We start from the raw sequence: 13,960 nt of genomic DNA, 5'->3' as shown, positions 1-13,960 counted from the left end.
AACGTGGGAGACTGGAAACAGACACATGCAGAGAGTTTCACCTTTCAGTGTGTGCCAAAGTTTAAGTTGGTGAACTCTGATTTACAAGTTCACATAACAGAAAGGTGTTTGACCAGTAGAGCATCTAAACGGAGTTACTGACCTCTTGGTTTAATACAAAGAATAGGAATTCTAAAGCTGCATGTTGTGCATTGTTGCAGGAAAGTGGAGCAAATGGCATATTTTAACAATATAATTTATTATTATTTGAGGTTTAGAAGTATATATATATATATATATATATATATACACACACACACACACACACATATTGGTTACTCTACAAGGCCACTTATGGACTCACAGAGAAACTATTTTACACATCTACTAAAAATGACCTTGAGACCAGGTGGTTAACAGTAACGGTTAGGAAAAATGAAGTTAGCCTCTTTTGTTTGCAGATGCCACTTGGTTTAATATTTTGTATCTAATGCAAAGGCAACATGACCTTTTTAACTGTCCAAATAGTTTTGCTTTGGCTATTGTGGACGGATTCATTTTCCATTTTTTTATATTTTACTCTTTTATGTACATGTATCACCAGATGGAAAATGAGAAGACATTAATGTTTCTGTATATCTCCCCCAGATCTAGACGTATCCCCCCAGTTAAGTTTTAATTACCATCAGTTAAGTAACTCACTGGAAAGTATTGAGCCTATATGAGATTAAAAATGGATTGACAATAGAAGTCCTGCTTTTAACATTTCCCAAAAAGGGAGCTCGGGCAATTGAGAGAATATGATATCTATTAATAATATGAAAACTATATTACATGGTCATAATTAAATGACTGTCTGCTAGGTGCAAATTTAATTTCATGTGTTAATTGAGCTGAGCTTCATTCCGGTCCGTTGAATTGAGTGATGCTCAGAAGCTTCTAATTTGGAGCATCAAAGATCAGCGATCATAATATGATTTGAAATTGACTCCGATGAAAACCCTCTGAACATAAAGAACAAACAAAACCTGATTAAACATTACATTGTGATCATTATGATCAAGCTCAGCAGGAATTGTTTTATTTTGTGGCGTAAAGGGCTCTTTTGTTGCCTGCTGACCACAGAGGCAAACATTTCCACAACCCTTTTTCCAGTCTTTAGATGTTTTTGTTCTCTTTTCCTTTATTTTGGGTCTTCATTATGTTAATAATATATAAATGTCCTCTTTTCCCTCTCCCCTTCTTTTCCTGTAGCAATTATTGAACCCACAACAACTAGTGCTGTCTCAAGTCCAGGTCAGTATATATCACATGCTGTACGCAGCTCGGTAAGGGATCCAAAATGCTGCACTAACCAAAAATGACCTCTTCTTCATTGCAATTTCTCCTTCTCTCGATTGGCCAGGATGCCTGCTGGCGTTCAGCTTTGTGTGTTGTCACTTTTTTTTTTTTCTAGGGCTGTCAATCAGTTATTTTTAAATCATATTAATTAATCCTTAATCAATGTTTGCTGAGAAAGGAGTTTTAGCCATGCTTCAGCTCCTAAAAATGTCATTTAGAACCTAAATATTAATTTGCATTTACAATACTTAATACATTGTTTACTTATTTACATAATGTTTTTGCATATTTTAATATACTATCCGGTTTGGTATGTGTTTTGATAAAACTAAACATATTTCGAAGTATGTGTTATTTGTTAACATTTATGGTTGTTAAAATCAGGCAAATCCTTGGCTCATTCTAAATGGTCTTACTATCAACTCACTCATTAGTTCTCTCATTACGAGTCGCTGAGTGGTTTACATTTTGAGTCTGATATTTCCAAAAGAGATTGTTCTCGGTTCAGTGAGTCGTTGAGTTGTAGTCTCAAGAATAGGGTTGGGAACCGATAACTGTTCTGTTTATTGATACTAACCGGAATCGTGAGCAATTTCTAAGTTTCGGTTACGAAAACGGTTATGGTGCGACACATGACCAAGTGCTGTGAGCAGCCTTGCGCCAGTGTTCTGATGATTCAGCATTTCTTGTAAAGGATGTCACAAACTGAATAACAGAAACTAGAGGTCTTCACAGTGCACCCGAGACCCGTCGACCCAGGACTTGACCCGGGACCCATACGGGTTCGGGTCTATATTTTAAATGATCAGCCAGGTCCGGGTCGGGTCCGAATCTATTACCTCGGGTCCCGGTTCTGTTTAACATTGTGTGTAATACCCGTGCGATCAGAGTCATCAGACTCGGAGAATACCCGGCCGTGATCAAACACTGCTTGTGTTTTTTGTAACTTGCAACTTGTAAAATTAGGAAAAGAAAAGAGTGAGCCAAAAAAAAAAGTGATCTCTCTCTCTCTCTGCTTTTAGAAGCAGAGTGCGCAGACTCAGAGTTAATACAAGTGCACGCATGGTGATAATGCTTGCAGACTTGACACACTAATATTTAATATATATCAAATCAGCAACACAATCTGAGGTGAACTGTCACATGAATGTTTTCTATGATGCTCAAATTGCGTTAAAGCATTTTAGGTTGATACAGCTAGCACGCATGTGCAGTCTCCAGCGCATTTCATGTTTCTATGGCAACCAGTGAGGGACACTTTGACCGCCAAACTGCGTTTTACATTTTCTCCCATTTTTATAATATTATAAATGAACCGTTTAATCTTAAAGTTTAAGTGGTCAGATTCAGACTCGATGCAGAGCAGAGAGCACAGAGATCAGATGATAGCAAATAAATAACGTCAGCATCCATGGCATTGCACGAGCGATCGTTATTATAGTTCAAAATGGCAAACAGTCGAAGTTATTATGCGAATTAACTTGAGTCAGAATGCACAGTTGCATTTGTCATCTGTCACCGTGTCATCAAGTGGACTTTTGAAGCTGAAATAATGAGTGGATTCAGCTTGGACTTGGAATAACGAGAGGAATAACATGGATAACTTTCTTGTCAGAGGATTGTAATGCAACAAAGACTACGGCTCCTTAAATTAGGTAAGACAAAAAGCTGTATTTTTCGCAACAGGTTTATTGACTTGTAATAGCAATTTAAGCTGGAATATGTGACAGTCGGTCTGTGTCTTCCCGGCGGGTTCGGGTCCAGATTTCAAATAATGTCCGGGTCGGGTCCGGGTAGGCATTTCTCGGATCTACACGGGTCAAGGTCCAGCTTTTGAAATATTAGACGGGTCCGGGTCGGTTCGGTGTAGTACATTACGGGTCTCTTTCGGGTTCGGGCACAAATCTTTGGACCCGTGAAGACCTCTAACAGAAACACCATCCTGCCTCTTTAATTACTGAGCACATTGTTTCCAATGCGCACGCCACAGACATGCCTCGCCGCATTGTGTCTTTAACTGCCGAACACATGTTTCCCATGACTGTTCGTTGAACAGCAAAACGTTATTGATAGTGTAAAAAACATCAACTTTGAAGCACATGCTGATTGATGGACTCGCATTACTCAACATTGCTTACTATCTTCCAGCAACACTAAATTCAGTATAGGTAAAATAGTAAAAAACCTAATAATAGTTGGAATGGAACCGGAATTGGAACCTGAAAATTTGAATAATGTTATATGTTGAATTTTAACTTTGCCAACCTTTAAATTAAGTTGACAGTATGTAATAAACAGTATCGAGTAGTTGAGTTGAGTATTGTGCATTTTTCCTTACCACAATTTTTTTTTTTTATAGTTAATTAAGGATTTTAATGGAACAGGAATTGAAACTGGAACCGGAACCCAAAAACTTAGAACAATTCCCAACCCTACTCAAGAACCATCTAGACTAATTCAGTCTGGTTCTTAAAAAAATCAGTTGAATCATTTAAAGATCCAAATCAAAAGAATAATTTGTTAACAATTTAGACAAATTAGACATTTAAAAAATGTGTTAGGGCATTTCTTTTGTTTCTTTAAATGCATAATTTTTTTAATTATTTATCACTTTCAATTAAAAATGGAGATCAATTGACAGCCCTAATATTTTCACTTTATTTTCTTTGTGTTCTTTTTCTTTAACTTGTGGCATTGCACAGTACAGCACTGACACCCCTGTGAGCGGGCACTGTGGCGTTATGGTGGGCACTGTCATGTGTGGCACTCGGGCGAGTGGCTTTCCTAAATGCTGACTGCTTCTCTCTGGCTTCCTCATTCTCTGCTTTAGTGCGGGCTGCATGAAGGGCGGGATATTGATAATACGCCTCCTCGACTTCTCTTTTTTATTTGTTGTCTACCATTTTCTCTCCTCCTGAGCAGCAACTGATTCCGCCGCCTCTGAACATCTCTCACTATCTATGGCGTCGCTATGTTCTCATTGTTGTGCTCCTTACTGAAATCACAGACCATGATATTCTCTTGCTGGGGGAGCCTGGAGTATTTGTGTGTGTGTGTGTGTGTGTGTGTGTGTGTGTGTGTGTGTGTGTGTGTGTGTGTGTGTGTGTGTGTGTGTGTGTGTGTGTGTGTGTGTGTGTGTGTGTGTGTGTGTGTGTTTCCTATGTGTAATAAAGGGATAGTTCACCCAAAAATTTTAATTCTGCCATTATTTACTTACCTTCATGTTGTCTCAAACACATATTACTTTTTTGTTCTTGTAGCACAAAAATAACAAGTTTATGGAATTGTACTGGTCACTGTTGGATATATTTTGCGGATATATTTTCAGATATTTAATTTTGAATGGTCTTTTCTTCTATGTTTATATTTAGATTACTTTTGGCATCATGTAACTTTCACTTAGTTCTTTTTCAAAAACACTAATAATTTAATAACACTGTTAAAGTGACTCTCTAACATAAATCTCAAAATGAATATCCATTTTTTATACTGTACATTATAATGTGATGTAATTCACTTGTAGCATTTAAAACAAAAAAGGTTTTAGTGTTTTGTTTTTAATTTATTTAGGCGAAATAACTTAATTTTAATGTTTATTATATTAATAGTAACAGTTATTGGAGCAAAACATGAAAATAACTATTGGCTTAATGTTATTGAAAACTGTAACTGTTAGTTTTCTTTTTGTGTCCTGTTTTAAACAATTTCTTTATTTTTGAAAATGCCATAATTCACTTTACGCAAAAATATCTAACTGATAAATTTTCTAATATTTTATTTCCAATTATTTTAGTCAAAAGGATGCCAAATAATCTTAATTGTTGTGCTTGTGTTACTTTAGTTCATTACGTTGAATAGTATGATATCCTTGGCCACCCTGCTCTTTAAGATATTGCCATCAAAAAATCCATATCTTTTGACCACTAAGTCTTTTGTGCTAAATTGCAAGTAATCTGAAGCCATTAGCTTTGTGTGTGGAACAGTCCAAAGTAAACGAATCAGTTGATCCAGTTCACAAAAACTGGCTGAATTAAAAATCTTTTTGTGTCCAGAATGACCAGTAGATTCCTCAGAATATCTACTTTTGTGTTTTTTGTTATTATTTATTTATTTTTGGTTGAACTATTCTTTAAAAACATGACTTTTAAAAGCCAGTGTGAAAATGTAATCCCTCAAATGGGATACATTATTTCCCCTAATGCTTTCTCTTTAGCACATAAACTCTGACATATATGGACACAATGCACACACTAACAATGTGTGTGTGATGTGTTGTATTGCATGACTGTTTTTAGTAACCACAATGAGTATCATTCAGCGTTACAGATCTTATTGCATTTTATACTCAATTTTACAGATATGCCACTGTACTAGAATGTATACCATTTTGTATGGAATGAATATAATTAGCCATGTGGTCCTCTCACTGCCATACTGTAGTTTAGACCTAGTGTCTAGCCCTTAACTTTCATTTGATGCAACGCTTGCAAAACAAATGACAATTTCATGGTCCACTGCAGTAGCGGCAGTATCAATCGCTGAGATAAACTGTCTCGACGTCCCACTGTTCTTGTTGTGTTCCAAGTTCCCAATTGTCTTTCTAGTTAATTTTGTGCTGTCCTAGTTGAGAGAGCTGGCCGAGAGAGGATAGTTTGAATTCCTCGCAACAGGTGCACTACTTATTTGACCAATAATATAAATGAATTAATACATGCTAATTATGTTTTGACATCTCTTTACAGGAGGGTTGGATTATGGGTATTCAGAAAGAAGCAATACATACGGTATGCAAACGCAATGATGTAAAGAAATGTATATGAGCATGTATAAGGGGAGACCGAGGCTAGTTGTCACTCAGGGAATTGAACTGGTTGTAGAGACAAGGGTATTTATTTGTAAATGTCAGGTGTCGCATGACTTTTGTTTGTTGTAATTTTTTAAATTACAATATTTATCGACCATTTTGTTTATCATAATTGTTTTATTGATTGAATTGCGCTTTAAAAAACTATGTTATGCTTTATAATGACAGGTTCTGTTGTGACAAGGTACAGCCTCTGCTATAGTTGCATGTGTCACAAAATATTATATTATTCTACACAAAATATATATATATATATATTTTATTATATATATATATATATATATATATATATATATATATATATATATATATATATATTATTCTGGACAATAACGATGGAATTTAATTTAGATTTAATAGCTTTTTGTAGTCAAGACAAAAACTTTGTTTTGACTATTAGCCCCAGTCTCTCCTACAAATAAAATTAAAACATTGCACAATAGCTATTAAATCCATTTTTTTACTTTTTTACTGTATGTGTGAGATATTTCACATTTGCTAGAATGGAAACAGGATGAGATGTTAGATTTTTACAGAACAGATGCTTGTCGATACCTACTCATAGTTATTTTGCGTGATTTTGAAACATTTTGGCCTTTCTTTACACATTTACAACTTCTAAAAATGGCTATAATTGACTGTGACAATCAATCCTTAGTTCACACACAGTGTGCGCTTTTCTCAAAAAACACTGTCAGTACTTTTGTGTTTCACTGCATGTTTGCTGAAATAGCTACATTCAGACATGCCTTTGATTCCACTGGAAATCATCCTGTCTTTTGGTAATAGTTCAGATAGCTTCCACAAAATGTGAGATTTAGGAAGCATTTGAGCTATTGGGATTCATACAAGATTTATTCGGTGAAGTCGAGTGTGTTTCATAAAAATAAAAAAAAAATAAAAAAACGTGTGTATATATATATATATATATATATATATATATTTATATATATATATATATATATATATATATATATATATATATATATATATATATATTGAGAGCTCAAACCACAACACTGAATCCACAATCACATGGATTGTACTAAAGTTGTTCTTTAGAGAAAGTGCAACTTTAAATGATTGGATCATTTTCTTTCTGTACCCTATCGGTGTAACGAGGAGTCAGAGGCGTTCGGATCCATATGCAGCATTTATTAAACAGAATGGTCATACAGGCAGAGATCAGGAATGGCGTCTGGTGTGTCAGGGATAACCAGAATCGTAACCAGAAACAAGCAGAGATCGGGACAGGCAGCGGAGAATCAGAGTCGGAATACACAGTCCAAAGGTCAAAACACAGGAATAACAAACACAGGGGAAAACGCTCGGAAATGTCAGACTGGCTAGTGAGTGAGAATGAGTGTGCAGCTTTTATGTGTGTGTAAATGAGGTGTAGGTGTGGCAAGGAATTTGGCTGATGAATGAGGTGCAGGTGTGGCAGGGTGATTGTGATGCAGTGACTCATGGGAAATGTAGTTCGGGTGTGGTGCAACAGTATGAGAGGTGCTAGTGTCCAAGTGACATTTGGTGGTTGATGGGTGGAATGGTCCTGAGTGGAGTGCCCTCTACTGAAGTTCATGGGCACTCCATCTAATGATCGTGACATAGCCCCCCCAAAGGATCGGCTTCCAGACGCTCAAAACAATCTAGGAGGGCGGTGGAGCGTAGGCGGAACAGGGGGAGGGATGGAGGGTCAGGTCCATGAGGAAGTGCAGTGGTCGGGGACCGGGGCAGAGCAGGTGGAACTGGAGCCCTTCCTGGGCCTAACTCGGGAAAACAGGAGCCCCTCCGGGGCCTGACATAGGAAACAGGGACCCGCAATGGGCTTAACTCAGGAACAGGGTTTAACTCAGGAACAGGGACCCACCGTGGGTTTAACTCGAGAACAGGGCTTAACTCGGGAACAGGGACCCGCCATGGGTTTAACTCAGGAACAGGGACCTGCCATGGGCCTAACTCGGGAACAGGGACCCGCCATGGGCCTAACTAGGGAACAGGGACCCGCCATGGGCCTAACTCGGGAACAGGGGCCCACCATGGGCCTAACTCGGGGACAAGGGCCCGCCATGGGCTTAACTTGGGAACAGGGGCCCGCCATGGGCCTAACTTGGGAACAAGGGTCCACCAAGGCGGAGCAGGTGGCGTGGGAGCCCACCAGAGCGGAGCAGGTGGAGCTGGAGCCCACCAGGGAGGAGTAGGGGACCACCACAGCCGAGAAGGTGGGACAGAAGCCCACCAGGGCGGAGCAGAGGACCACCACAGTGGAGTCGATGGCACAGGAGAGCAAGTCTGGTCAGGTGGGACTGAAACAGAGATCATAAACAGGTTAATAGCGGCCTCCGTGGCAGTGATGAGATGGTAGCTGGCCTCCGTGGCCATGACAGGGCAGGCGGTGAGTTCATGGATGGCCTCTTTGGCCATGACAGGACACAGTGAGTTGGTGGATGGCCTCCATGGCCATGACAGGATAGGACGGGAGTCCTGGAAGTTCGGCTGAGATGTGATGAGGCTCTGGAAGTTCAGCTGAGACGTGACGAGGTTCTTGAAGTTCAGCTGAGACGTGATGAGGTTCTTGAAGTTCAGCTGAGACGTGACGAGGTTCTTGAAGTTCAGCTGAGACGTGACAAGGCTCTGGTAGATCTGTGGTGACTTGACTTAGTTCATGAAGATCAACTGTGACTTGACTTAGTTCATGAATAATATGAAATCATGTTATCCATAAAATAAAATAAAAAACTGTAATATAATGTAATATAATTTAATTACAAGTACTTAATTTTTCTAATCTGACTGCATAATCCTGATTAATTACATGTAATCAGTTACTGTCCAGCACTGACAGTATATGTTCATAACCTCATTCCTGGTTGAGAGAGTGTTTACAAAAGAGAAATCATTCAAGGAAATATGCAAAGTGAAATATTTGACAATTATTTAAATATTTTAGATTAAAATTTCCATAGAGAGTTTTTTGAGGATCCCATACCGAATCCTTGCAGTGGACTCCAAGCATATGGGAAAACATATGCCAAGCGTGCATGGTGCATGAATACTGATTATTATTGCAAACACAGGACCTTTTTTGACCAAAATGAGCATCAGCGTGAGAGAGTGCTATTGCCTATGGACACGTGCTTGCTTAGAATATGGTCTGCAATGAAATAGTGAGGATAGAATATTTTTCTAATCCATATTTAGGTATTATTTTTTGTTGCCTGTATGTTCATGTCAGGGCAAGTTTTTCAAAATAAATTCACTCTTTCATTTCATTTCTAGTTCATTTTTCTGTTTTATTTCATTAAAATATGCAATTTAAAATAATAGATTTTCTGGTTTTAAGATGCAGTTTATTCCTGTGATGGAAACTGAACTGGTACTGAATTTTTAGCAGTGATTACTCCAACCTTCAGTGTCATATGATTCTTCAGAAATAGATTTGCTTATTATATATATACAAACAACATGTTATTATCAAAGTTGAAAAGACTGAAGAGAAGTTGAAATTAGTGCTGCCTAATATATATATATATTTTTTTTAACAATACATTGTTTTCAGGAATTTTTGATGATAGTTCAAAAGCACAGCCTTTTTTAGAAATCTTTTGTAAAATTGTAAATGTCTTAGCTGAAATATTAATTCCTTAAATATATATATATTACTGCCTTTTGGAAGTTAGTGTATTATGTTATGTATCTAGGACTCTTAAAATCATATTAATCTACAGATTTGTACTTGTTTACTTACTTTAATACTCTTAAACTTTTTTTTTCTTAACTTAAAAATGCCTCTCAAGCACTAAAACTAAAGTCATTTATCCTCCCATTATATCTCTGCCTTACAGAAATGTGCTATTTTTGTGAAGAGGCCCCACACATGTCGAGTTTCCTATATAGTGTGTCAGATTCGAATAGAACGTTTTATGAGACTTTTACTTACAGCCATTAAAGCATTTTGTAATCACCTACTCATCTTCATGTCGCATTATGATGGGTTACGAAAAGGAGTTATTGAATAGAAAAAATAAGTGGCTTTTTTTTTCATAGACGTTTTCAATACAAGGGCGGATGATGACCAGTGGCTGTCAAGTTCTAAAAGACAAAAAAGTACCATGATTGTCAGTGAATAACACTTTACATTTTAATCTGCTCCTCACACAAAACTATCATACAGCTCAGATGATCTGGAGCACATGAGTAACATGGTACTTACTGGTACTTTTTGGAGAGTTTCATTAGATAATGACAGTTTTCATTTTTGAATAATCTGTCCCTTTATTTTAAAATAGTTATATTAATAGTTTATTTTAAATTGTAATAATATTACTATACAATAAGGCTGTTTATACAGTATTTTATTATTATTATTAATTACAGTAATACCCTTGGTGAGACTTCTTTCAAAAACCTTTTTTTTTTTCTTTTTTTTTTTTTATCATACTGACCCTAAACTTTGAACAGAAATGTCTCTGTGTGTATACATCCAAGTATTCTGGTTAAAAATCAAGTGAAATTGTTATACCTGGTATGCCCTACATGAATGGCTGTAATAAGAGTCCACTGAAGACAAGTGTTGTGAGAACCCAAATGCATTTTATCATATCCCAAAAGTGAACAGATAAACAAAAAAATCTTGGCTTGGCTTGACTAGGCAAAATAAGAACATAGAGATGGACACAACACACCAACAGTAGTTACAGGCAACATAAGGGCTGTATATACCAAAAGATATGAGAACACATGACAAAAACAACCAATGAGAGAGTAGACAGAAAGCAGAATTGAAGACTACATGACAAGACAATGAACCAATGAAAGCATGACACATGAACTAAAGGAACACAAGAGGAACAAAGGAAACACATGACATGAAGCAAAATTACAAAATAAAAGACATGAAACATGCTTCAGGCACATACTTCAGGCTTGCTGTGGAATTTGGAATTATATTTGGTATTAAAATTCACCTTGTCGCACCAAGGTTCAGTATTATATTATTTGTTTAATATTCTATTATATGTTCAGAAATTTTAGCTTACCACATATCCGTCTTTTTTATTTGTTTAATCCTTCAGGCTTGTGGTCTCCTGGCATCCTGTGTACTCTCTCAGAATGGACGGCATGGGGCATAGTGGCCTATCGGGATATAATCCTGTTTAGCGATTCTTTCAGGTGCGCTTATCAGATTTATGCTGCATCAGGAAGGGCGGGATCAATGGAGGGAGAGACCCCTTGTAAAGATGTGATGTGGTGCTACCTGACCTTCATTTTGCTTCTCATTATAAAAAAAACACCACCATTTCTGGTTGTGGATGATAAGCGCGTGGCATGTCATAAATCTTTCTTGACCTCTAGATTCTAAACAGGCAAGGATTGAGCAATATTGCTTGCATTCAATATGGTCCAACTGGAGTCTCATGTGTGCTTTTGTGAAAGACATCCCCAGTCTAAATGATCCTGTGTTTACATGAGCCCTCAGAATAGCTCGAAAATCAATACCGTGCCCTGTTCTGCATACTGATGTGCTTAGCTTTGATCTCACATTCAGGGGCATACAGTGAATCGGTTTAATTGTACATCACAGAAAAGCCTTCTGCTGTGTTTCACTACACTGAATGTTGCTTTTCTTTTGGTGCTTATGCACCAATGGATGAACTCCCTGATCAGATTTTTTAGCAGTAGAAGATTTCTTGTAAAATCGATGACTCTCAGGCTTAATTATTTTAATTTCGGTATATGTGTGTTTTAGAATCAGAGTGAGTTTTGTTTGAGGTTCACCCACACAAGGACTTTGAACTGGCAAAAAAGGCTTGCTCTACAGAATGAAAACAGCTGAATTAAAAAAGAGAAATATATTTACAGGCTAATACGTACAAGATTATATGAATACAAGTGGTATGTATACAGAGATCGTATACAGTATATGTGTGTGTGTGTGTGTGTGTGTGTGTGTGTGAAGCAGAAAATGAATATGTGCAGGGCAGATGGATCTGTACAGCTAGTATGAATATGGAGAAATGGAAATGTTGAACAAAAGTTCAAAATATGGAATTTGCATATTGCACAGATGGTTTTGTACAGTTATCATGTATAAATATGAATTTACATATAACACATTAATTTTATCATTCAATAGAGATATGCCTGAGTATTCAGTTTTGTGCACATTTCCAAATTATCGCTTAGTGAGCACCAATTGCAAGTAAGAATTGGCTTTACGGAGAAAAGGAAAACAAACCATTACAGTATGCCAGTTGGCAGATAAAAAAAAATTCATCAGATCTCCATGTGTCAACACATGTGAAATACTCCTCATATTAGGCCACCAAAACAAAAATATGAGAAACAAAACCGAAATTTTTGCATTTTGCGTGTTGATCCATCAGTGTTTCCTGCACTAAATTGTCAGAACCTGGCAATAGAAATCATATATTACCTAAAATAATATTTTATAATATAATAAACAAAACTGTCTTTATTTAGTTGCTGACTACTGAAAATAATACTTGCAGTTTAGTGAGTCAGACATTGAATATTAACAATTTGATTCAGCAAAGTGTTTGTCAGGCTGATTCAAACCAATAACTCATCCTTTTGAAATGTTCATCCAACGAACCATCTCATAAAATTCATTAGTTCAGGAAATTGGACTACATTAGTCAAACGCATTCTATGTTTATTTATTTTTATATGCAACCCACATGGACAGCTTAATATAAAGACATTTCCTGCTATTATTTCATGGTACACAGATTTTATAGCATCACATTCAATACAGACTACGAGCTTGCATTCACATCTCAAGTAAAATATTATTTTCTTTTGCCATGGTCACAAATATGGAAGGGAAAAAAACTGCAAAAGAACTTTATTTAGAGCAAAAATATTCCTGTATAATAATAAAACAAAAATGCAAATTCCAATTTTGTAACTGGTAAGCAATATTTATGAGCATAAATGTTCTATCATTGCCAGGTGTCGCACATTTTTTCGACCATGGATCTGAATATGTGTGTTGTTTTGCCACTAATGTTGCTTTCATCATTTTCCACATGCATAAATTTGCATCCAAGCACACATAAACACACTGGAACTATCCTCACCAAAGTATTCAGAATTCTGTGAGCCAGCACTGTGTCTTTTTCTTCTACCTACACTAAACACAAACAAAAACATGCATTTTTCATGGGCCAAAATCTCCTACCAGGGGCAAAAATGCACTCTTCCTCTTGTGAAGATTAATCTTTAGCCTTGAGCTTTGTACCCTCTTTGAGATGTCATGTTCTGTCACATATGGGCAATAGAAAGGATCACTCACATCCAGTCCATTCTCCTATACTGAATCACCCCCACCTTTCCTTCTCATCTCTCTCTCTCCCTCTCCTACGCTCAATTATCTTTGCTTCTCCTACATGCACTCTCAGCCTGATTATCTCACCCACTCTAGAGGCTCCTTCACTGGGCTGTCCATTAAATGGTATCTGTAGCATCTCTCTCCCTTCCCCCCACACACATCAGCACCAGTTCTGCACAAAAGCATCATGGCCCAAACAAGTGCCTGGGTGCAAAGGATGAGCAGGTTAATGTTCAGGTATAAATGCAAAAGCTCTGCAAAAAAAAGTTAGCAGAGAGGAAAAATTTCAGTGAAATCTAACATGCATTTAGTTTGTAATAGCTAGACCACAAACCCAGTCTTAAGTCACTGAAGTATATTTATAGCAATAGCCAAAAATGGGTCAAAATTATTGATTTTTCTTTTATGCAAAAATCATTAGG

General features: G+C 37.1%; 1 protein-coding gene across 3 annotated transcripts in view; it reads left to right on the top strand.

Annotated features, from left to right (window-relative positions):
* The window catches only part of LOC132151804 (neuronal growth regulator 1-like), a 135,612-nt gene that overhangs the window by 91,785 nt on the left and 29,867 nt on the right, over positions 1-13,960 (top strand). The window contains exon 7 of one of the 3 annotated variants that reach the window (XM_059560178.1): positions 1,234-1,275. The exons of the other annotated variants lie outside the window; for them this stretch is intronic. Coding sequence (XP_059416161.1) covers positions 1,234-1,275 — 42 coding nt within the window. The remainder of the gene's footprint in view (positions 1-1,233; positions 1,276-13,960) is intronic. 3 annotated transcript variants of the gene reach the window in all.

The sequence above is a fragment of the Carassius carassius genome, chromosome 10, assembly GCF_963082965.1.
Source record: "Carassius carassius chromosome 10, fCarCar2.1, whole genome shotgun sequence".
Classification (NCBI taxonomy): Eukaryota; Metazoa; Chordata; class Actinopteri; order Cypriniformes; family Cyprinidae; genus Carassius; species Carassius carassius.
This window is presented reverse-complemented; position numbering and strand designations above follow the sequence as displayed.